Source organism: Paramisgurnus dabryanus, chromosome 1 (assembly GCF_030506205.2).
Source record: "Paramisgurnus dabryanus chromosome 1, PD_genome_1.1, whole genome shotgun sequence".
Classification (NCBI taxonomy): domain Eukaryota; kingdom Metazoa; phylum Chordata; class Actinopteri; order Cypriniformes; family Cobitidae; genus Paramisgurnus; species Paramisgurnus dabryanus.
In genome coordinates, this window is record NC_133337.1 from 47,992,112 (window position 1) to 48,014,805 (window position 22,694).

Below are 22,694 nucleotides of genomic sequence, written 5' to 3' on the forward strand. Positions count from 1 at the left end.
TCAGTCCTGCTTACACAGCATAGCAAACTAAAAAAAGCGAACGAACAGAAAAAAGACAGGAAATAAATAAATATACTTTCATACTCTGCACGCAACTTATTGAATAGGATCTCACAGCATTGACAACAGCAAATGAAATAATACTCTTCTTGATACAGACAGCAATAATAAAACCAGATTTGTATTTCCTGAAGGATATGGCACTGCTTGCAAAGCAGAAAAAAATAGAGTTAAAAGTTTCAAGCGAGTTCAGGTTGAGACTTTGCCTCTGCATAACAAAAACAGCTGAAGTGCATGTCATGACACCCAGCGTGCGTCACTTTTTGTCGGCAGAGTTTAATTTTAAAATGTTATAACTGAAAAATGCATGCCAAATCTTTTTGAGTATCACTGCAGTCTTTTCTCCAGATACTAAATAGAGAGAGAGTAAATTGCAGAGGAAAATATTCAGACTGCATTAAATATGAAGTTTATATTTGCAATGTGGCTGCCCACTGAATACTTAATAGAAGTGGTTTCCAATACAAAACAATTAGAATAAAAACACACCCATGCAACCATGCAAAACAAACACCTTTCTTTTTTCTACGCTACATTTCTTTGATTTGCAAAGCAATTCTAATAAGTTAAAACAGCCTTTATTATCTAACACACAATGTCGCAAGCTGAGATTCATTTAGAGTGGCCGTCTTTGAGGTCCTCCGATCAAAGGATGACCCCATACAGAGGCTATTCATTAAGGCACCTCTTCATCTTATCCACTGTACCAACACTGCTTCATGTTCTAATGCCGGATTTCTATGCTGCTGGTTTTTCCTCATTACAAGTGCTATTATGAGGTATCTTTGCATTGGAATCCAATTACTACACATGACATTAATTCCGGCATAATTACCTGTGAGGTGAATGCGGGGCACATCGAGGTGAAGTCGAACGAACGGCGGGCGAATGAGGGTTCGTGTCTAATAGGACAATCATTTGGACTAAATCTCATTATTGAATTAATGGAAGACGCTTGTTTTCAATCAGGCAAGAACAACAGGGTACGTGTTTTAATTCAATTAGATGTGCTTATGAGTGAAAAGAAGCTCTCAGGAGAGGCTGTAGCAATGTGAATTCTGTGAATCAAAAGACTTAGTACAGTATTAAAGATGCCATGCAATTAAAATGAGAGGTGTGTGGATCTTAGTTCATTTGTGTTAGGTGTGAGGACATCTGTATGCAAGCGTACTCCCCAATGAAATGCACTTGAACAGATATGCAAATTTGAAATTTAAAACAGAGACAAAATATTGATGATTCATTCTGCACTAAACAGATTTCTGGCCAATCACATATTCTCGAAAACAACAATGTCCCTATATCATTTATATGCCCGTTTATATAATATCACCTGTCACTGCATGATTCATAGGTACACTGTAAAAAAAAATAATGCATCGTAGTTAAAACAACTTGGTTTGCAAATCAATTTAACATACTATTTTAAAGGAAAACACCACTGTTTTTCAATATTTTATTATGTTCTTACCTCAATTTAGATGAATTAATACATACCTATCTTTTTTCAATTCGTGCACTTTTCTTAGCATTTAGCCTAGCCACATTCATTGCTATGGCTCCAAACAGGGATGAATTTACCCCAAGCCACTAAACACTTCCATGTTTTCCCTATTTAAAAACTGTTACATGAGTAGTTACACGAGCAAGTATGGTGGCACAAACCAAATTTTTTGTTTGTTTTGGAGCCATATGAATGAATGGGGCTAGGATAAATGCTAAGACATACAAGAAGCGCTGTACAAAGATTAAAAGTGCATGCATTGAAAAAGATGTATTAATTCATCAAGTTGAGGTAAGAACATAGTAAAATATTGAAAAAACGGTGGTGGTTTCCTTAAAGGAATAGTCTACTCATTTTCAATATTAAACTATGTTATTACCTTAACTAAGATTTGTTGATACATCCCTCTATCATCTGTGTGCGTGCACGTAAGCGCTGGAGCGCGCTGCGACACTTCGATAGCATTAGCTTAACCCCATTCATTCAATGGTACCAATCAGAGATAAAGTTAGAAGTGACCAAACACATCAACGTTTTTCCTATTTAAGACGAGTAGTTATACGAGCAAGTTTAGTGGTACAAAATAAAACGTAGCGCTTTTCTAAGCGGATTTAAAAGAGGAACTATTGTATGGCGGAACAGCACTTTTGGGAGTACTTCGACTCGGCGCAGTAACACCCTCCCTCTCCCATTATGAGAGGGAGAAGGGGAGCGGATTTTTCAGGCGAGTCGAAGTACTCCCAAAAGTGCTATTACGCCATAAAATATAGTTCCTCTTTTAAATCCGCTTAGAAAAGCGCTACCAAACTTGCTCGTTTAACTACTCGTCTTAAATAGGAAAAACGTTGATGTGTTTGGTCACTTCTAACTTTATCTCTGATTGGTACCATTGAATGAATGGGGCTAAGCTAAATGCTATCGAAGTGTCGCAGCGCGCTCCAGCGCTTACGTGCATGCACAGAGATGATAGACGGATGTATCAACTCTTCTTAGTTAAGGTAATAACATAGTTTAATATTGAAAATGAGTAGACTATTCCTTTAAGTTTTGAGTTGTGATAAGTTGACATAACTTATAAAACAAGTAGAAATTGTTTAACTTAATTTGTTAAGTTAGAGGAACATATAAATATGCTGTAAGTTGATTTAACATCTATGCTGCAGTTTTTTTCCAGTGCAGCAAATTTTAGTTTGTCGCTATAAAAACTAAAAACCTATTTAACAATAACATACGACATCTACAATGTACTCGTTTCAACAGGAAATACATCAAAACATGAAAGAAAACTGTGCTTGCCAAATGATCTTCTAGCTGAAAAGCATTTCACCGTGAGAATCATTAAATAAAGAAAAAGTGTTTTTCATTAAGTTTTCAGAGAATCAAGGGATGTCACGTTGCCAAATCATTCTGTCAGAAATGCAGGGAGAGCGGGTGCCACAGCAAACCATTTCCATAAAACCAGCTGAGTAATCAATAATAGAGAAAGTACATTTTGCTTGAATTGGAAAGCACAAAAATGTCTAAAACTTTCAGACGCTATGATGGAAAAATGGTTTGATCTAAATGGGAATGGATGTGTGGAATTGTATGTCTCATGCCACGGTGAAAAAAGACGGATCTAATGTTGACACGCAAAGTATCAGCGCTGGATCAGGAATACTGCCAGTCATCAGTTATGGATGTAAACAGTGACTGAGATCTAAGAAAACACACGTCTGTCTATGTAGTCTGTGTCGTGACAGGCTGGCATTTACCTCATTTTAGATAGCCTACGTGTGAAATGATGGGATTTCTTAATTTATTTAAACTTTAAAGTAGACTACTCAACTTAATTACTCTTAAGTCAAGTTTTTTAAAATGAAAAAAATATATTGGTGTTTTAACTCTTGACGTAAATGAGAAACACTATTTGTTGAATAGTGTCGCTTTGTAAAATTCACAAGGAGAGAGTTCACAGAGACAGAACAAGATGCTAAGAAACTGATATCACTGAAAAATATCCTCTACCGAGTGGTAACAATTAGCCTGGACAGAGAAGAGGGAATTAAAAAAATGGCTGAAGTCGGCATTGTGCATTTCTCTCTGACCAGGGATCTATCCGGATGGATCCTGCCTTCCTAAACTAAACAGTGGGACATTAAGGAAGCTTTTTTAGACAAACATAGCCTAACAAAGGCCTGTAGATAGACCTCATTAAGCCAGTGGAGCAGCCAGCCCGAAAAGTATAAACCCAGTTGGCCTTGTGGGACCTTCTGAGTGAGGTGAACTAGTAGAGCTCAGTGGCATGCACTAAAAGTGACATACTGTGGCCTTTCTATTTGCACTCGGCTAAATGACAGCGGAGGGTGTTTTATGCAATGTTTTGTGTTTTTCAGAATCAGGATATTTGTAACCGTAATTCAGAGACTGACAATCAAGGTGTTTCGTGTGGATAAAACAGCCAACATTTTCACAGCAGTGCAGTGGTGCCCCATTTTCAAAGCAATGATCAGTATAAAAGTAATACATATTTTTTTTTAAACGATTGTCAAATAAATCTTCGGTGTACGTATGTGAAGTTTTAGCTGAGAATACCATATAGATAATTTATTATAGCATGTTAAAATTGCCACTTTGTAGGTGTGAGCAAAAATGTGCCATATTGGGTGTGTCCTTTTAAATGCAAATGAGCTGATGTCTGCACTAAATGGCAGTGCCATGGTTAGATAGTGCAGATTAAGGGGCGATATTATCCCCTTCTGACATCACAAGGGGAGACAGTTTTCAATGACCTATTTTTCACATGCTTGCAGAGAATGGTTTACCAAAACTAAGTTACTGGGTTGATCTTTTTCACATTTTCTAGGTTGATAGAAGCACTAGGGACCCAATTATAGCACTTAAATATGGAAAAAGTCAGATTTTCATGATATGTCCGCTTTAAAAACAACTGATAGTCATGGCCTGTCAATCAAAAGAGAACAGGAAAATGCAATGAATTTAAGCTCTGTGTATAGAAAATGTAAATAGAAAAATCACTAGATTAATGTTCAATATTAATGATCATTATATGAATGAATAACAGTCAGAAAATGTAATCTTCAGAATTGAATTAATGCAAGTTAATATAACCACCAAAATATCAGCATCTGCAGATAATCGTCTGATTATTCGGCTATCGGTAGAAAAAATTTATATTGGTGCATCTACAAGAGCGGGTCTAATTTGTATTTAGACAATTTTTACTGTAAAACTTTTAAATATTCATTACAGTCGTTAAATTAATCTTAAAAAAAACAAAGCTACACTGTGACATCAAAGAAAGAGACTGTCCTCCAAAAAATAACGACCTAATAAGTTGTTTGTGCAAGCACCTTATTACGACGTAAAATGACGTATTAAGGGATTAGTGTCCTCTAGCGGCAGTAGCTTATAAATAAAAACCTGTTGTTACGTTTTAAGTTTTTTGCCTTATACATCAGATAAGAAACATTTAATTTTATGAATTTGTAAATGTAGAAACGGTTTCATAAACATTTATGGTTTTAAAGATATTTTGGAGCATCTAACCCCACCCTCACCCTTACCCTAAACCCAAGCACTTCTCATCCATATAAAACACAACACGCAAGTAAAGTACAGTCAGGTATTTATTGCATAAAACAGTATAAAAGTATCACAAACCATTCACATTGCAAACCTTGTGAACTGAAGCCATACGATTACTTTATATGAAGAATGCACAGTCAGATCTCATTCAAACATAAACCAGCATGACGTAGTCGGTCAGAAGAGCCAATAGCGCTCCACATTCTTAGCTGATGCAATGATAGAATCGGTCACAAGACACGAAAGCCAATGCCTTTTCATAATCATAGATGACATATCATCGCTTCTTCTGGCGGCAGTTTTTGAATCAGTGTACGTCCTGATCTGATATTTACAGCGGATTGTCATCGCTTTGCATCTTTTCTTCAAATAAATCGATCGTTTGACCGTGGTACACTTGGAATATTTTAAGTTCCCTTTTTATAAAAGTTGTGACTGTTTTGTAGGCTGAGTTTAATGTGTAATAAAATACAATTAATCCTGGTGGTTTAAATTAAAAAGGTTATTCCAGTACATGTCATCATAGCAAAATTATACCCCATATATATTAAGTTTCACCTGCTGCCGGTAAAGGCGCTAATTTAGTAAATGCATCTATTGGTCGTATTTGGTGAAATCGTAAGGGTTAGGATATGTTGCAAAGAAACAACATCCTTTCTTAAACATCAAAATAACTCAGATAGAAGGACTGGTTGACATTACAGATAACCAGACAGGTGTTAAATTCATAGCACAATTATACACATTATATGCTATTCAAATTCATATTCAGTGCCGTTGCATATGTAACATATATGTCAACACACACACACACACACACACACACACACAGAAAGGCTGAGAAGTGAATCTCATCAAACTGTGGGAGTTCAAGGAAAAAAGGGTCAGAGAATAAAAGACCTGACGCACTTCAAACAGCACATCCCTTTCTGCATGACCTGAACATGGCAGAGGAGAAAGAGAGAGAGAATAGACAAGCAAAGAAAGAAAAGACAGAGATGCCAGCAGGAGTCGGAGTTTTCTCTTGAGCGTTGTCTTGTAAAATTCACGGGGAATTGATTGTAAGTTTTGTGCTTGTGCTGCGAGCGCACACAGGGTGTGAAAATGCTCTTATTTGGCCTATTCCCTTTGACACTGTCTCTTGATTTGCGCCATAAATCCCCTCAGATGGGTCAATAACCTATAACGTTAATGTCAGTGTCCTGCCATTAGTTTTACAGTCTGTATGTCCCCTCTGTTTCTTAATGACCCATGGCTGGCAAAGCAACAGCTGTACCTGGCTATGTACTAAACTCAACACCTCCCCAGAGCTTCGCTTTATTTGTCTCACACCCCGAGCTGTTCTTTCATCAGATGTGTCACGGCCATTTCGTATCTCTAACTTTTATTTGTAATTTGATGAAATGTTTGTATTATTTGATCTCTCATTTGAATTGCATGTAATAAAAAGAAAGCGTTTGCCTACACCGGGAGAAGCTGTTAAAATTATCTATTTGCACTTTCTGCAGATAATTTGCCTTCAATTGAAAATTATATCTTCTCAACCTTGTGTCGCTAGAAATTAAAATGACTTTTATTCCCTCAAGGAAAACAAAAGATAGAGAATTATTATGGAGTTCAAATGTCCAATGATAAGAGTTTTTATGGAGTTATAATGTCAAAAGCTGGTCTTCAATTCAACAAAAATGCCTCGTCTCTCAAGTTAAATTGTATTTTACTTGGTTTATTAAATAAAATATTCAATTCACATTTATTTGTATAGCGCGTTTCACAGTTTACACTGTTGCAAAGCAGTTTTACAAAAGGACACAAGGTAAAATACACAAAACTATTCAGATATTTAAGAAATATGAAGACTGTTTATCTTCACACTAGTTAAAGGCGGGGTGCATGATTTTTGAAAAACACTTTGGAAAAGGGAGTCGGACCGAGTACCAAAACACACTTGTAGCCAATCAGCAGTAAGGGGCGTGTCTACTGGGTTGCGTATGTGTGGGACGGGTTTATCAAAAGAAGGTCCAGATTCTATTGGGTTAGGGGCGTGTTTGTTTAGGTGATTTCAAATATCAACATTGGCTTTCAGATATCATGCACCCCACCTTTAATCTATACTCAAGTTGAGAAAGGACAATTTGGCATCTCCAATCTACCTAACCTGCATGTTTTTGGACTGTGGGAGGAAATAGCAGTACTCGGTGTAAACCCACGCTGACACAGGGAGAACATGCAAACTTCACACAGAAAGACCGAACCGGGGACCTTTGCTGTGAGCCCACAGTGCCACCCCCACACCTCCTGTTTTTAATGTCCTTATCCATTTCTCTGATGTCAATTTCTCTTAACTATTTGCTACGTCCTCTTTAAACTTCTTCCAGATCTGTTTAATGAACGATGTGCCCCCGGAAGACAGGATCTGTCCGAGCGTGCTGATTCGGGAACTCTTTGAGTAATTATGTTCATTGCTTTATGACTTCTGCAAATGATCATTTCACGGTCAGCCTCTCTCTCGGCGCACGGCATGGCTCGGTGGCCGGAGGACGCGTAAGACCTCTGCCTGACCTGGCTCTCCGCTCTTGGGCCCGACCACAGCGCTATTGATCCCTGGGTCTTTTTTGGCCTCCGTAGCAGCGTCTGAAGCCGAGGGGCTCTGCGGGGGACCCTGATCTCTCACAGCGGGCGTACCACCTTACCTCTCATTCCCACAGTCCATTAGAAAGGTGTCGGGTATTAAACTCTACTGAGGATAATGCCCTGAAGTCACACCTTCAGAAAGAGAATAAATGAGGAAAGGGAGAGATAATGGAGCGTCCCTGTAACGACCTTTTTCCTGGGAAACCCTGTGTAAACAGAGCTAATGTAATAGCAAAGGATGATAAGCTTGAGCCACCATGTGCAATTCCTGTTGCTCGTTCTCTCTCTCTTTACTATCTGCCGAACAGCATGAAGCTCTTTGGTGCACAGATCCCTTTTGTAGTCAGGGGAGAAATCCTTCTCCTGCTCTGCTGTTTAATGGTCTTATCTGCAGCGCAGAGAAGATTAGGCCGTGACGGGCGTGTAAGAGCCAGCGTGAGGCGGCGGGATTACACATGAATGAAGGAGGAGCCGAGAGGAGCAGCGGGGGCCTTTGCTCCAGCAGTGAGGTACCCAGGGGCCCATGGAGGCGGGTGGATGCTGATCTCTAACATCTGACCATTGCAAAGTTTGTCTGATGTTCTCTTTTGAATCAAAATATAAGGGACGGGAATCAGCAAAGAGTTGGTGATATTATAATGATACCAATGTGTAAGGATTCAATAATGTTGGAACTTTGTTGTGATATATCACAATTTGTTTTCTCTTTATGAAGTTTTTTCCCCTAATGCAGGTAAAACGTTTTCCTTAAAATAAAGAGTTTGGTTCCAAAATGCAATAAACACCATAAAAAAAATTGTCAGTATTAAAAAGTAAATTTTTAATTTTACGTAAAATCCGATATATCCGCTTTGTTTTCTGTCATCTTTCCCATTTTTTTCCAAAACACGATAAATGCCAGCCCTCCTTCTCTGCAGAATGCAATAAATCCGTTTAACCAATCACAGCGCACCATTTCACGCATTGTAAACAATAATGGCGGCGCTTTGAATACATACAGAATCCTAGTTTTCCTCATCTACTTTGAACTTCGTGATCAAAAAAAAAATAACAAATAGTAATTTTGATTGCATTGATAAACGTGTGGTGGTTTTCTGTGGCGAGGAAGAAACGTAAGCCATCAAAATCAAATAATTTACGTGAGAGGCTCTCGGGTGAAGGAAAAATGTCGGCTGTTGCTTGTTCTCCAGACAGCATCAAGCTTCTGTCATGCTAACACATTGACCCCAGGGGATCTTATGAAAAACTTTCCATTATTTTACCCGAAGTCAACGAAAAACGAGCAGGACCAAGACATTTTACAGCTGATCGCTGTCAAAAAAGTTTAGTGACGACGTCCCAAGGATGACAACAGCAATGACAGTGTACTTTATATGACAAAGTAAGTGTTTTGATTAATGCCATTAATGTTTATTTTTTTTATCAGTGTATACCACTAGTCAACTAAATAAATATAACATGGCAAAGATGAATGCACATTTATATATTGATTCAATAGATTTATAGCATTTTGAGATCAAAAGTCATGGATTTATTGCATTTTGCAGAAAAAAATAATCAGTTTTTATAATAAATCTTTGAAAATCAAATTATTTGATTTTTTTATGCAATTATAACCTAAAGATGCTATGTGAAACAGAAAATAGTGGTTTTCATCTTGTCACTTTCTTGGTATAGAAAACACATTTTTACCCAAATTAGTCAAAATGGATTTATTGCATTTTGGAACCAAACTCTTCAAATATTCTTGGCATGAGAATATAGATACAATATTGTAAGGTCAAAACTAAATTTTTTTTGAGCAAGTTTTGCTTTTAAACAGCAGCTCAACTTCAGACACACATTGGCATGAACAGCCTACACCGAGAACAAAAGCCATACTGGTCTTTTCTAAAGAAACCGATGCTATTGCACTCTAAAAAAGAAACAGAAAAAATGGTGGGACACGGAAAGAGAAGTACGAGGTAAATGAGCTGTAGAAAGTGATGGAGTGAGTAAAGGAACGAGGTGAGAGCGGACCACACGGATGCTGAGCTGTTGGCAACTAAGGTGACAGTATTGCACTCGCCTTAAACACACAAACAGCCAAAGGGTCAACAATAATGACTTTACAGAAACCAAGATTTGCTCGGCATGCATTTGTAAATGTCACGGCTAGAAATAGCTTGTCTATGGAAAAAGTAAGGGAAGAACAAAGGATTAACGGAAAGCTACTGCAGGTCACCCTGTTGGAGGAACCGCCCCGGCTTGTACGGCCGGCTGAATAAGACTTTTCTGGCTGTCAGCCGGCGGCTGGATGAAATGAACACACGATAGATGTTACAGGACACACAGTATGCAACTAGAGAACACAGATCAATTAAAGGGGTGACAAATTAGCACAAGCATTTCATTTAGCAATATGACACCGGCGTCTGGCGCACTGCTTTGTGAATTACATGGCTGATTGACGCTGCTTCCGAGAACCACCGCTATTGATGAATACACAGGAATGTGGAGCAAACCCAAATCAAGCTTGTATTTCTGAAAACAGGTTAAACTAGTATAAAAAAATTATAAATGTGGTGTTTTAGGTTAACAGTTATGTAAACCAGTCTGTGAAACCCAGCTGAAGTTATTTTATTGTTTAAGGAATTGTGTATATAATGTAAAAATACAACCATGATATATTTAATATTGACTGAGTGAGGTCGTTAATAATGCAATTGTGAGGCTTTAACCTAGATTCACAACCAGGGTAACATATAATAAAATATACAAAATAAATTTTTATTTTAGCCATATCCATGAATTATCCATGAGTTTTTTTTGTGAAAAACGACAAAATCCTATTTTTGGTATCTTCGGTCTAGTGCATCTACTTGTTTCACTGGCTGTAATTTATTTCTTCAGCTTTATTTCATTACTGATTTGTTCACTTGAATAATTACTTGCTTACCTAATTGAAAAATACTTGCGGGCTACATGCCATTGTTTACATTCAATTGGGTAATAATTATATTCCTTGTCAACTTTAAATAAAGGAGTGCGTTCAATTTCGCTACGGTATCCAGAATCACGAAATTTATATTTCATTTAGCCACAACCCTACAGACTACAAACCATTTGGTGATGTGGAACACATGCTTCCAATAGGACAGCTCATTAAAAGTAAATGGCAAAGGTTGTCTGGGGCTAGCTGCCTTGGCTTGGGGGGGCATAAAAATAGGCCAACGTTTCAAACAAGCTCTGCGCTCTCTACACAAGCACGCTCGCTGAAAAACAAGTCCCTTGCTCTGAGCTCTCAATTATTTATTATTGAACAGACACAGAGCTGCACTTCTCTCGACATCGTCCTTTGCGTTTCATTCGTTACCATAAAGCGACTATCGAATTCGCAGTTACGCCTTTGTTGGAGGTGTGAGAAAAAACCTCTTCTTGTCCTCACACACCCAGTTTCTAACTTAATCGCATCATTTCTCACTCTTATATCTACACTGATCTGACACTCACACACATGAACAAACACACAAACACACACACAGAGCAATCCGTCATCAAAAATAACCGTCACTCCGCCTGTGTGAGCTAATCAGTTACTGGATGTCTGACAGGAGTACATTTTATCTCTCTTCTCACCCGGGCTATCAGAAAGTGAGCTCAGATTAGATTAAGCACGTCTAAAAGTCTGATTCTAGGGGAACGGGCTCCTGTGGCCCCGTGACACAGTATGTTTTGTCTGCGTGAGGCAGCCGCGGAGGCCCTCTGCCCCGCGCTGGGCCGGATGAGACCGGAGTGATGAAGAAGAATGATTAATGGGCAGTCGGCGCTATCAAAGAGCACAGCCAGCTCAAAGATGAGAGATTGCTTTCTGACGATCATTAAATCCTGGTTGCCACATCTACGAGCGTGCACTTTTCATCTGGCCCCTGACGGAGAGAAAAGGAGCGCTGAGGCCGAGGGAATGGGATGCTGGATGGGAAACGGGTTTCGTGCAGGATCTCATGAAAGAACTAGTTGACTAATCGGTCTTAAGTATGCTCTGTATAATGAGTCTGGACTCCAAAAAATGCAACATGTGACAAACTGGAAAATGATGCCTGTTTGAATGGCAACACAGTAGTGGTGCTTAAAAAGCTAGGAGTTTGTTTAAAGAGGCAAATTAGTTTTTTAAGAGGTTTTTAATTTGGAAACTGTCTAATAGTTCAAGTGCATTACGATTTCAGCATGCAAATTAAAGCACTGCAGATAAAAGATTAAAATTTAAAGAGCACCTATTTCATTGCTTAAAAAACAATGTTATTTTGTGTATTTGGTATAATACAATTTGTTTACGTAATACACATTATTTTCCACATATCGTACATTTTTGTAGCTAAAGAATTCCCAGAATACCTCTGACATCAGCCGGAAATGTGATGCTCCTTACCGTGTTTGAAAGATTCGGTTTCTAACAGGAGTTAACTTACAGGCCGTCAGTCCAAGCGGGAGGAATTATGATAATATCGGTCTTCATTACGTAACCAATCACAGGAAGTAAACTGTTGCCTACAATCCGTGTGTTTGTTGTAGTCCAAGAAAAGAGATTTATGCTTGAAATGATAACTTGCGTCTTCGTTTACTTTGGGGTATGTACCTTTTGCGTATTGTTAACGTGTACTAATAGACACCTACACACCAAAGGAATGTAAAATTGTGAATCGGTAAAGAGCACCATTGGTCTATATACAATAAATCTATACAGTAAACTAGACCTCAGTATTCAACTAGTCGATTTTTCCATGACTGGTTACTTGTCAACTGCTGTAAACCGAGTTTTAATTTATTGTGTGGAGAAAGGCTGCATCTGCACAACAGCTTATTTGAACACCATTTTTTTTATGTCTGCTTTTTTCTTATTAGTTAAAATTTTTGCAAATGTACATGTAAGTTTCTTCACTCACAACAAAATGAACAGATACTAAATGCGTTGTCCCAGAATCCACCTATCTCTATGCTATTATTGAAACAACACATTTTGTGTTTTATTTTAACACAAAATCAACAAAACAATGACACATAATGTGTTAAAATTACACATAATGTGTAAAAAGCTTAACACATCCGTTCTAAGAGTGTAGTATTGAAGCTTAAGTGTAAAATTTCTAAAGACAACATAACTAAGAAAAGCATTAGAAATGATTGTTTCAAACAGGGATCCCAAATTATCCAGTTAGCCCTGCCCCCAAGCTCAAACCGTTGGTTGTTGTGTCAGACTAAAACAAAGTAGTGCCTGTTCTGGAAAATCGTCATACAAATCGTTTACGTGTGAAGTTTTTAAAAACACAGTTCGCCCAATAAGACATTTACTTGCCGTTATCCTATCTATAAGAAGTTAGCGTTTTACAAAGAAGCTAGCAGCTAGCGATTTTTTTTGCCCTTAAAGATGGCTCTCTGAGGTTTATCTGAGCGTCCAGAGTTGAAAAATATTCATTTGGCAGAAAAGCTCAGCTCGTCAATGACAGTCGTCCAATCACTGGATGAGGGGCGGGACAAATATTACGACAACCAACTGGCACATCGTACAACGACGTTATACAAAGCAAAAGTATCACAGCAACCAAAGCGCTCAGCCGAAAAAAGTAGGCAGAAATAAAGCTGCCAGTCGGCATCCGCCGGGCGTTTTCAGCCGTGTAAAAACGCTTTGGTGTCTCCCGCCCCTTAGGGATGTTTTCAATGACTGACAGCTTCAGTCTCCATTCCCTTTCATTGTATAGAAAAAAATAATTTCTCTTCTCAAAAAAAAATTTGGGTGAAACTAACATTTTTTTGGGGGTATTCTCTAAACAGTGGGAGAGGATAAAGTTTTACACAAAATTACACACTTCAGCTTACACACAGAGATACACTCAAATCTATATATCATATTTGTTTATACAGAAACTGCAGAATAACAGCATTTAAAACCCTGACTGGAGAATGCGTGACACATGTAAAGGGAGTTTTAATGACGTCGGAGTAAATTCATATTTAATTTTTACTATATGCGAGTTTGAACACTATCAGTGAGCTGAGAAATTGCCAGAGCTAAGCAGAGTCAGATATGATCCTTTACCCTCAAAAAGAGTATCAATACTATCCATACCGAAGATCTCCAGGACCAGCACTGCGCATCAAGGCCCTTCAGAATGTTTTTTTAGTGGGAGAGACAAATCCAGAGGAAGTGTAGTTGTGAAAATATTAAATGATACTAACTTATCACATGCTACAAGCACACTGTTGGATCTCTACAGGTCTGCTTGAGGACGGGGTGATATATCCAACTTAATAGGCACAAAAGTGTTACTCACCCAAAAGTACATCATCATTTCGGCCACGGGGCAGGTGGGCGTACACGGGTGGAAAACGGGCGAGGGGTTGGTGCAAGTGTTTCTGGTGGCGTGAAAGTCCGTTCGCACTGTACCTCAGATCAGTCCAGAAAAAAAACAACAACAAGTGGAAGCAACAACTGCTAACACTCAATCCGATACTATTACCAAAAATGGGGAAAAAACTTGGTCAAGAAGTAGTAAAAGGAGCCACGGGAGCCGTAAAATGCACTGCAGTTTCCTCTTCAACTCTCTTCTTTTTCTTCTTCCTATAAATCACATGTAAATCAGCCTTTCTTCCTTTTTCTTCTTCACTCTCTCTCTCTCTCTGTTCTGTGTAGTTCTGTTCCGGGTCTTATTGGCGAGCGCAGGTCTTTTACAGCAGGAGATGTTTGGCAGCAGTTTCCAGCATTGCTTCACTAAGGCGGTGTTGCTCCGCAGGGAGAGGAGTCCATTGACACTTCAGGCACCGATTCAGCCACGGAGCAGCATCAGCATCCGAAAGGAGATGGGAGGGGGGAAGAGAGCGTCTCCTCTCCTCGTTGTTGCTGATGCTGCGGAGGCTGCCTGGGGCACCGGTGAAGAGAGAGTTGCTGGCTAGTATGCTGGCTGTGGGAGCGATGCTTTCGATCTCTTGGTCTTGGCGCTCAGCTGACGGGCACGAAAAGTCGTGCAACACGACAAAGAGCAGTCAACGCAGGTTAAAGCGTAAGTAAACAAGGTAGGGCGAGGGTTTCCGTCTTTCTTGTTAGGCTTTGTTTCTTTTTCTCAAGATTTTCGAGTCTGCTACAGTGACAGCGAGGGAGAGGTGGCTGGGTGCGAGAGGGGCTCACAGGATTTTGGCTTGATGTGGCTCGGCCAATCAGGAGTAAGCGTGCGCTGGCTGAGAGCGGGGGGAATAGTTTGACAGGTTGTGTGCCCCGAGAAGGTGGCTGGTCATTTTCTGTGTGTGTCAGAGGAAAGACTTGTTTTTTTGTGTGAGTATATGTGTGTATTGAGTGTGTATGTGCATGCGGAATGCAGTGCGGGAGGGTGGGAGCGTTAGACCGCCGTTTAACATCTCAGCTGTCTCAGCAATTTCAATCCCGTACCGTCAACAGGCAGCAGCTATACAGCGTTCTTAAAATATGAACCTATTTACTAAGTCCACTTATGGATGGGTGAAACGCTGAATTGGCTTTTAGTTTCTTTCGACTAAAACAAAGTATGTCAGGATTGATTATTTTACCCATCACAATTCAGCAGATGTCTTTTGGCCATTTCAGGATAAATTTAGTATTAGAAGTACTAAAATATTTGTATTATATAATTATATTAAAAACTAAAAGAAATGTAATGGATTTACTGCACATTTTCTCCCAGAGATTTCCCATGAAAAGAAAGAAAAAGAAGATGCGTATCAAAGACTATTTTGTGTCAGTATCATCAATAAGTCAATAAAAAGACGCCCATGAGATGCCAGATTTTGACTGTTTAAAAGGGTCCAAATAAAAATGGCTGGAAGAAGAAAATGAATTGGTATTCTGAGTGTTATTTTCGCCCCACACAATCCTTTCAATATACCAGAAAACATCAAATGAGAGCTGATATCACCATATGCAAATCATGTGTGGGAAAACTTGACTAATCCTTTTCCTCCTTTTTCAATTTCCAATGTCTCCTCCACTACCCTTCCTGTTCTTTTTCCTCTTTACACTTCATCCTCATTACATTCTTCCTCTTTTTCTCTCAAACACAGCACACACACAGTTTCCCCATTTGTTCTCCAGCACTATCTGTACTATTTTTCCCAGCATGCCGAGGGTGCCGCGTGTTCGGGTTAAGCACTCGGAGGACGACTGGCCCTGGGGACGTCATTTTCCATTACAGAGACAAGAAACCTTTTCTCTCAGATGAAGAAGGAGGGAAAATTTCGAAGCCCTGAATTGGTTATTCTCCTTGTCGTGTTTCTTCACTCCCTCGACTTGTGATTCGTTTAGTCAATATTTAATGCTGGTGTTGTGCGGTATGATTGTCTGTTGGCTCGATCCATGGGTTTGATCTCCATGTCTCGCCTGATCTTACTCTGAGCTTATAGGACTGCACTGAGATGTGACGCTGGGTTTTTTACATGTCAGAAGTGTGGCACAAGCTTGTTAATGGTTACACACTTTGCTCTGATGCGGTGCAGAGAAAAAGAGCGAGAGATAAAGAGAAAGAATTAGGCCAAGTACACACTGCAAGGTTTTGGTAGTGACAACATTTGTTAATGTGGGGGTAAATGCAAATAAAGGCACAATATGTACGATTTGTGCGTTAAAATAGCCACCTTAAATATACGTATACTGTATGCACTCTTTGGTACCAATATGTACATCAGATGTACTAATACAGTATGAACTCTTTAGGTGCAAAGGAGCACTTCTTGAAAAGATACCATTTTTATAAAAAATTTTTTTTTTCTGAGGGTGTAGCAGTGTTATATATTTTGTTCATGTGTTCATACATTAACCCACACTAAAGCTTTCCACGCCTGAGCCCAAGTGAACCGTGAACCCACCTTTGCATCCCGGCTAGGGTGCGATTAACCAATCCACGCCCGGGCGCAGTACAGAGCGATCACACTAGTAAAACGAACATGGCTTTGGTCAAACGTGGCCGAGTGTGGTTTGGTTTGGATAGTGTGAGTACACCCTAAGTCACACTGTGGGTTTACATTATAATGTAACGGTGATGGGTGTCTTCAGGCCATTTGTAGGGGGGCTTTCCCCCCAAATTGATCTCAGCCCCCCAAAAATTTTTGTAATAGCCATTTTTACACAGACATTAGGGAAAATGCATCCGGGATTGTCCGGAATCGTTTGATTTTTGGTTTATTCACACTGCCAATGATTTGCCGGAATCTATGTGTGCGTTAACACATACATGTCGTAAAGATCTCGTAAAGACACGTGACGTGTTCAAAGTCCTGCACTTGGTAGTTTTTTTTCTCTGCAGTGTCTAAAGTTTGATTATTATCCATAAATTCTCTCTCCGGAAGCCACAGAGACGCTGTTCTATCCTGGTGAATGATCTCAGTGACGAGCTCCCTCATCTCTGCTTAAGTCCAGTTTGCAGACATTTCTAATCGTAAATGTTAATGTGCATTAAAACCCCTGTTTTAAAGAGCTGAACGATCTTGTTGCGATGACACGCGTGCATTTTTGTTTATTATAAGCGCATATCAGGGCATGACGCGCTATTCTTTTATGCTGCTGAATGATCTCCGCTTCAGCCCTAATATCTGCTTCAGTCTAGTTTGCCGACATTTCTTGCCATGAATGTTGATCTGCATGCACATCCCTCGTTTTGCCATAACTTCATGTTGCCATGACACGCGTGTCCTTACTATGACACGCCCCTTACGGCATTGTTTCTACATCTCACACTGAGGGCTTTCCGGGTATGTTACGTCAATGTTACTAGGTCCTCTTTCTGGGAGCGATCCCAGAACAGTTACAGGATGTGTTTGCATTCACACAGAAGTTTGTCTACCAATTTTACAGGTGTTTTCTGGGACCAAAGTGCTGTGTGGATAAGGTTTATGTTAGCTCCATAAACCATACACGAATTCGTGATCACTTCAATCCCCTTTAAATTTCATATGAAAACAGCAGCGGGGACGAACTTCGGCTTTTAGCGTTAAGCCAATCTATGCAACAAAGTGGAATACTCCAATAAGGTGGTGGAGCTAGAGGGTTTCTGGGGTGTCCAAATTTAATGCATTAATTTCACTCCCCCCAATAATTGGTTTTCTGTTAATGTAACTTGTTTATTTCGACGTGCGGCAGTGCAGCACATTATTAAAAACAAATATTAAGATTATATGGTAACACTTTACAATAAGGTTCATTAGTTAACATTAGTTAACTACATTCGTTAACATGAACTAATAATGAACTGCACTTATACAGCATTTATTAACCTTTGTTAATGTTAATTTAAACAATTACTAATACTTTGTTAAAATCTTGTTACCGTCAGTTAATGCACTGTGAACTAACATAAACAAACAATTAAAAGCTTTTTTCTATTAACAAACATTAATAAATACTGTAACAAATGTATTGCTCATGGTTTGTTTATGTTAATGAATACATTAAATAATGTTAACTAATGAACCTTATTAGTTGCAAATTTTACACAATGATTTCATCGTAGGCTGCATAGTATTTGTCTTTCTGTTGACTGAATAAAGTCTATGCTTATGGATTGGGCTGATTTACAACAAAACTCAACACAATGTTTTTATACTTGAAGTGATTTATCAAGTTGTGGCCGTTGTTGTTGTTTATTGATCTCTAGCTACAAAAATTGCATATATTCCTTTCATTACTGAAGCCAAAGTTATGAATATTTTTATTGATTACTATAACAACTGTTTGGTCTTGATGCTGTACAAAATATGCATACCAACATTTTTTAAACTTCGCTCTTAAATATAAAGTTGCCATACACAACATTTACAGTACAGCAATGCCAAAGAAAAAAACATTTATATTGGTTCCAAAATAACCATTGTGTCAAAGGTTTTTAAAAGAATTATATCTCTCTTACCTTTTCTATGTCTAAAAAATATATTTAGCTATACATAGCTTCTTCTATGATATAAAAAACCTTTTGTGAAACAAAAAGATTCTTTAATATTTATTTTATAGATGTAAAAAAACCATACAGCCAGAAATGGTTCATCTATAGCTTTGTGTTGGTTGGTAGTGTTGATGTTGGCAAATTCTTTGTTTTAAAAAGAGGTCGTCAGCGATGTAAATAAGCATAACCAGATCAGTTGCTCAAAATAGGTGTACATTTACCTGCAGTGTGAAAATGGTCAGATGTTTCATTTAGTTCATTCTATGCTTCACCGTCTACCGCAGCAAACCTCCTCTCAGACCACCAGAGCATAGGTGTCAAGCGGAGTGCAAAGGTGCGTATTTTTCTTTTATAAGCAGGGCAGATGGGCAAGGTTTGGTCTGAGCGGACCCAGGCTGAGCTGGTGGCCAAGCCAGACCGTCTTAATTAGGAGCTGGCTGCTGCCAACGGCAGGTGAACACATCTGGGACGGCATATTGGCCGCAAGCGCAGCAGGTCTTGGAAATAGTGCAAGGCTTGGAATTCGTAGGGAGCAGAAACAAGTGATTCTCTCTTTTTTTACCCCATACTAAAATCCAGAAGTGAGCAGCAATACGTCAACAAGTACAGGTTCCTCACTGAGCAAGCTTGCCAGATATGAAAAGTGTCTGTCTTTGGAGATTCGCGTTAGTTTTCTGCACTGCCAAAGCCCGAGCTGCCCAAGAGTGCTATCAATTACACACGTTCTGCTGAAAAGCTGAAATTCGGCTCTTGAGCACATTCTGACAGGATGCAGCATTATGTGCACAACCATGAGATTTCAGCCACGGCTTTGGACATTTGTGTTTTCTTTGTCCCCTGCACCTGCCCTCCATTGCCTTTGTTTTGTTCTTTGAGGACAATGGCATGATCGCTTAGGGTCAGGCATCGAATTGAACAATTTACTTTATTTCAAACCGCCAATTGTAATTTGAAGTGAATCAGCCACAATTCACAAGATGTTGAAATTGAATTTGAATTGAATGAGAGAAAGTGGAATTTACTGAAAAATTAAATAAATAATAAACAGTCAGTCACACAACAGAGAAATGTCATTAGTCCAACATAGCAATACAAAGTTTTTTGTGTGACAAAACAAATCCAACAATAAAGTAGTATTATTTTAGATCGGTAGTGATTTTTCCCTCGACAATAAATAATATTTCACAGTTGACAAAAAAAATCATGTTCCTTAAACCTGATCACGGCCATACAGTTAGGACTTTGTACACTGCAAAAAAGACTTTCTTACTTAGTATTTTTGTATTGTTTTCAGTAGAAATATCTAAAAATTCTTAAATTAAGATGTATTTTCTTGATGAGCAAAATTACCTAGGAAAATAATTTAAAAAATAGTGCTTAAAGGGGCCATGGCACAAGACTTTTTTTAAGATGTCAAATAAACATTTGGTGTCCCCAGAGCACATATGTAAAGTTTAAGCTCAAAATACCATATAAATAATTTATTATAGCATGTTAAAATTGCCATTTGTTAGGTATGTGCAAAAATGTTTTGGGTGTGTCCTTTAAAATGCAAATGAGCTGATCTCTGCACTAAATGGCAGTGCTGTGGTTGGATAGTGCAGATTAAGGGGCAATATTATTATAATAAGAGCTACTTATGACATCATAAAGAGAGCAAAATTTCAACAACCTATTTTTTTCATGTGCTTGTAGAGAATGGTTTACCAAAACTATGTTACTGGGTTGATCTTTTCACATTTTCTAGGTTGATAGAAGCACTAAGGACCCAATCATAGCACTTAAACATGGAAAGAGTCAGATTTTCATGCCATGGCCTCTTTTAAAAAAGCAAAAAATATATAGATTAAAATATGCTTATGGAATAAGCAACAATTTCTTGTAATAAGCTTACATTTTTCATAAACACTTAATTCAATAATTTTTTTCTTATTACATTGGAAGATTTTTTTGCTTGTTTTTAGGACAAATTCGCTTAAAATTATATTTTTGTCTTAAAACTAGACTTATTTTCATAGGTCATTTTGTTCATCAAGAAAATACATCTTAATTTAAGAATTTTTATATATTTTTACTGAAAACAAGAAAAAAAAAACTAAGTAAGAAAGTCATTTTTTGCAGTGTAATTATGAATAATAGACACAGATCTATTAAATATAATTTTTTACTTCGGTTACACTCAATTTAGGATTAATTTTGCATTTAAAAGTTATTTGGAGAATTCTGGGTAATGTGGGCAACACTTGTGTAAAACAAATTTATACTACAACAATAATAGAAACTACTACCACTCCTATTACTACTGATGATGATGATGATGATTGTTACTACTGATGATGATGATTATGAATGCTACTACTACTACTACTGATGAAGATGATTATGAATACTACTACTACTACTACTACTACTACTCCTACTACTACATTACTACTGATAATGATGATTATGAATACTACTACTACTACTACTACTACTACTACTACTATTACTATCACTACTAGAATTTGTGATTCAAATGAGATGTTAAACCGAGTTCCTGACGCTCTGTGGTCGTTAAAAATCATTAAAAGTCATATACTAATTGTCTATAACACTCTGTCTCCTCTCCACTAATAAGGTGGTGTGTGATGGGCGTTCTGGCACAATATGGCTGCCATCGCATCATCCAGGTGGATGCTGCACATTGGGGGTGGTTAAGAAGAATCCACCTTTAAATTTCTGCAGAAAAACGCTATATAAATGTAACAAAATATTATTATACTATTATTATTATTATTATTATTACTGATGATGATGATGAATACAACAACACCTACTACTAATTCTACTACTACTACAACTAATAATTATAATATTTTTATTTAATTCCACCTCATAATTTACATCATTTACAATTATCTGCAAAAAAAAATGAAGAAATTTGAGAGGCGTTTCAATTCCACCCTGAATGATACACACAGCTGCATGTCGCATGAAGGCCAACTACCTAAAGTGCCTTATAATGAAACCAATTCCTCTGGCATACACATACGAGCACACAACACCGTAACCCTCACCCCATCAGCCAGTCCGCCCCAATGAGCCATACCTTTCAATGTTTTACCCGACGTCATCATTTCTGCCACCATAAAATCTATGGAGCTGCATACCCCTCTTTCCCCCACATCGCACTCCCTTCCAATTACCGCGCCAGTTCATTTATTCATTAACCCGCCAAGGAAAATCGAGGGAGAACTAATTCAAAAACAACCACCCTCTATTTTTCTCCATCTGGTAAGGAGGCTTGATTCTCCAAACATGTTTAAGTGACTTAATCTGGTTAAGGTGCCGTTTAGGTTGAGGGACGGGTTGCCATGCTGGCCCATTCAAGTTAAAAGCACCATGTAATGCTCAGCGCAGTACAGGATGTGACACGTGTGGAGGTATGGCCCAATCAAAAACAAGCGTATAATGGGCAGGAGAGCTTTGTTCCACTCGATTACAGATGCATTGACTAATTAGCTTAATTTTTCACAAACACATTCAGTTTGTGGCCATCTTTAAACTCATTTATGGTTATCTAAATGATAGTATGCTCGCACGCTAATACACTAAATGTGCTTTGGCTTTTCGAAGGATTAAATTTCTCAATACCATTAGTAAAATTTCCTACATCCAAAAGCGAAGCAGAAATACTTGGGGAACAGTAAAAGTTAGGAATACGTAATTGCTTTGAGCCTTCTAATTATGCCAACAGGCGTTCGATCGGTATAAGTAAATAAAGTCGAATCAGGCATTAGATTGTAACTGATTTATTTTACTTTCTTTTAACGCTGCTTCTGTATCTTTGGCTAAACAAAAATTTCCCACAAAACCTCTTTATAGTCCTTTCCCATCAGAAATGACAAATAAATGGTCTGACACAGTTTCATTCAAAACCAGTAAGCACAAACTGACATGTTTTTGGATGTGTGGCACCTTTGAAGACAACAGAA

General features: G+C 38.3%; 1 protein-coding gene across 4 annotated transcripts in view; it reads right to left on the reverse strand.

Annotated features, from left to right (window-relative positions):
* The window catches only part of rbfox3a (RNA binding fox-1 homolog 3a), a 622,611-nt gene that overhangs the window by 154,097 nt on the left and 445,820 nt on the right, over positions 1-22,694 (reverse strand). Inside the window, exon 1 of one of the 4 annotated variants that reach the window (XM_065262755.2) lies at positions 14,092-14,997. The exons of the other annotated variants lie outside the window; for them this stretch is intronic. Within the exon in view, the coding sequence (XP_065118827.1) occupies positions 14,092-14,109 (18 nt within the window). The 5' untranslated portion in view covers positions 14,110-14,997. Of the gene's footprint in view, positions 1-14,091; positions 14,998-22,694 lie in introns of those variants that run through there. 4 annotated transcript variants of the gene reach the window in all.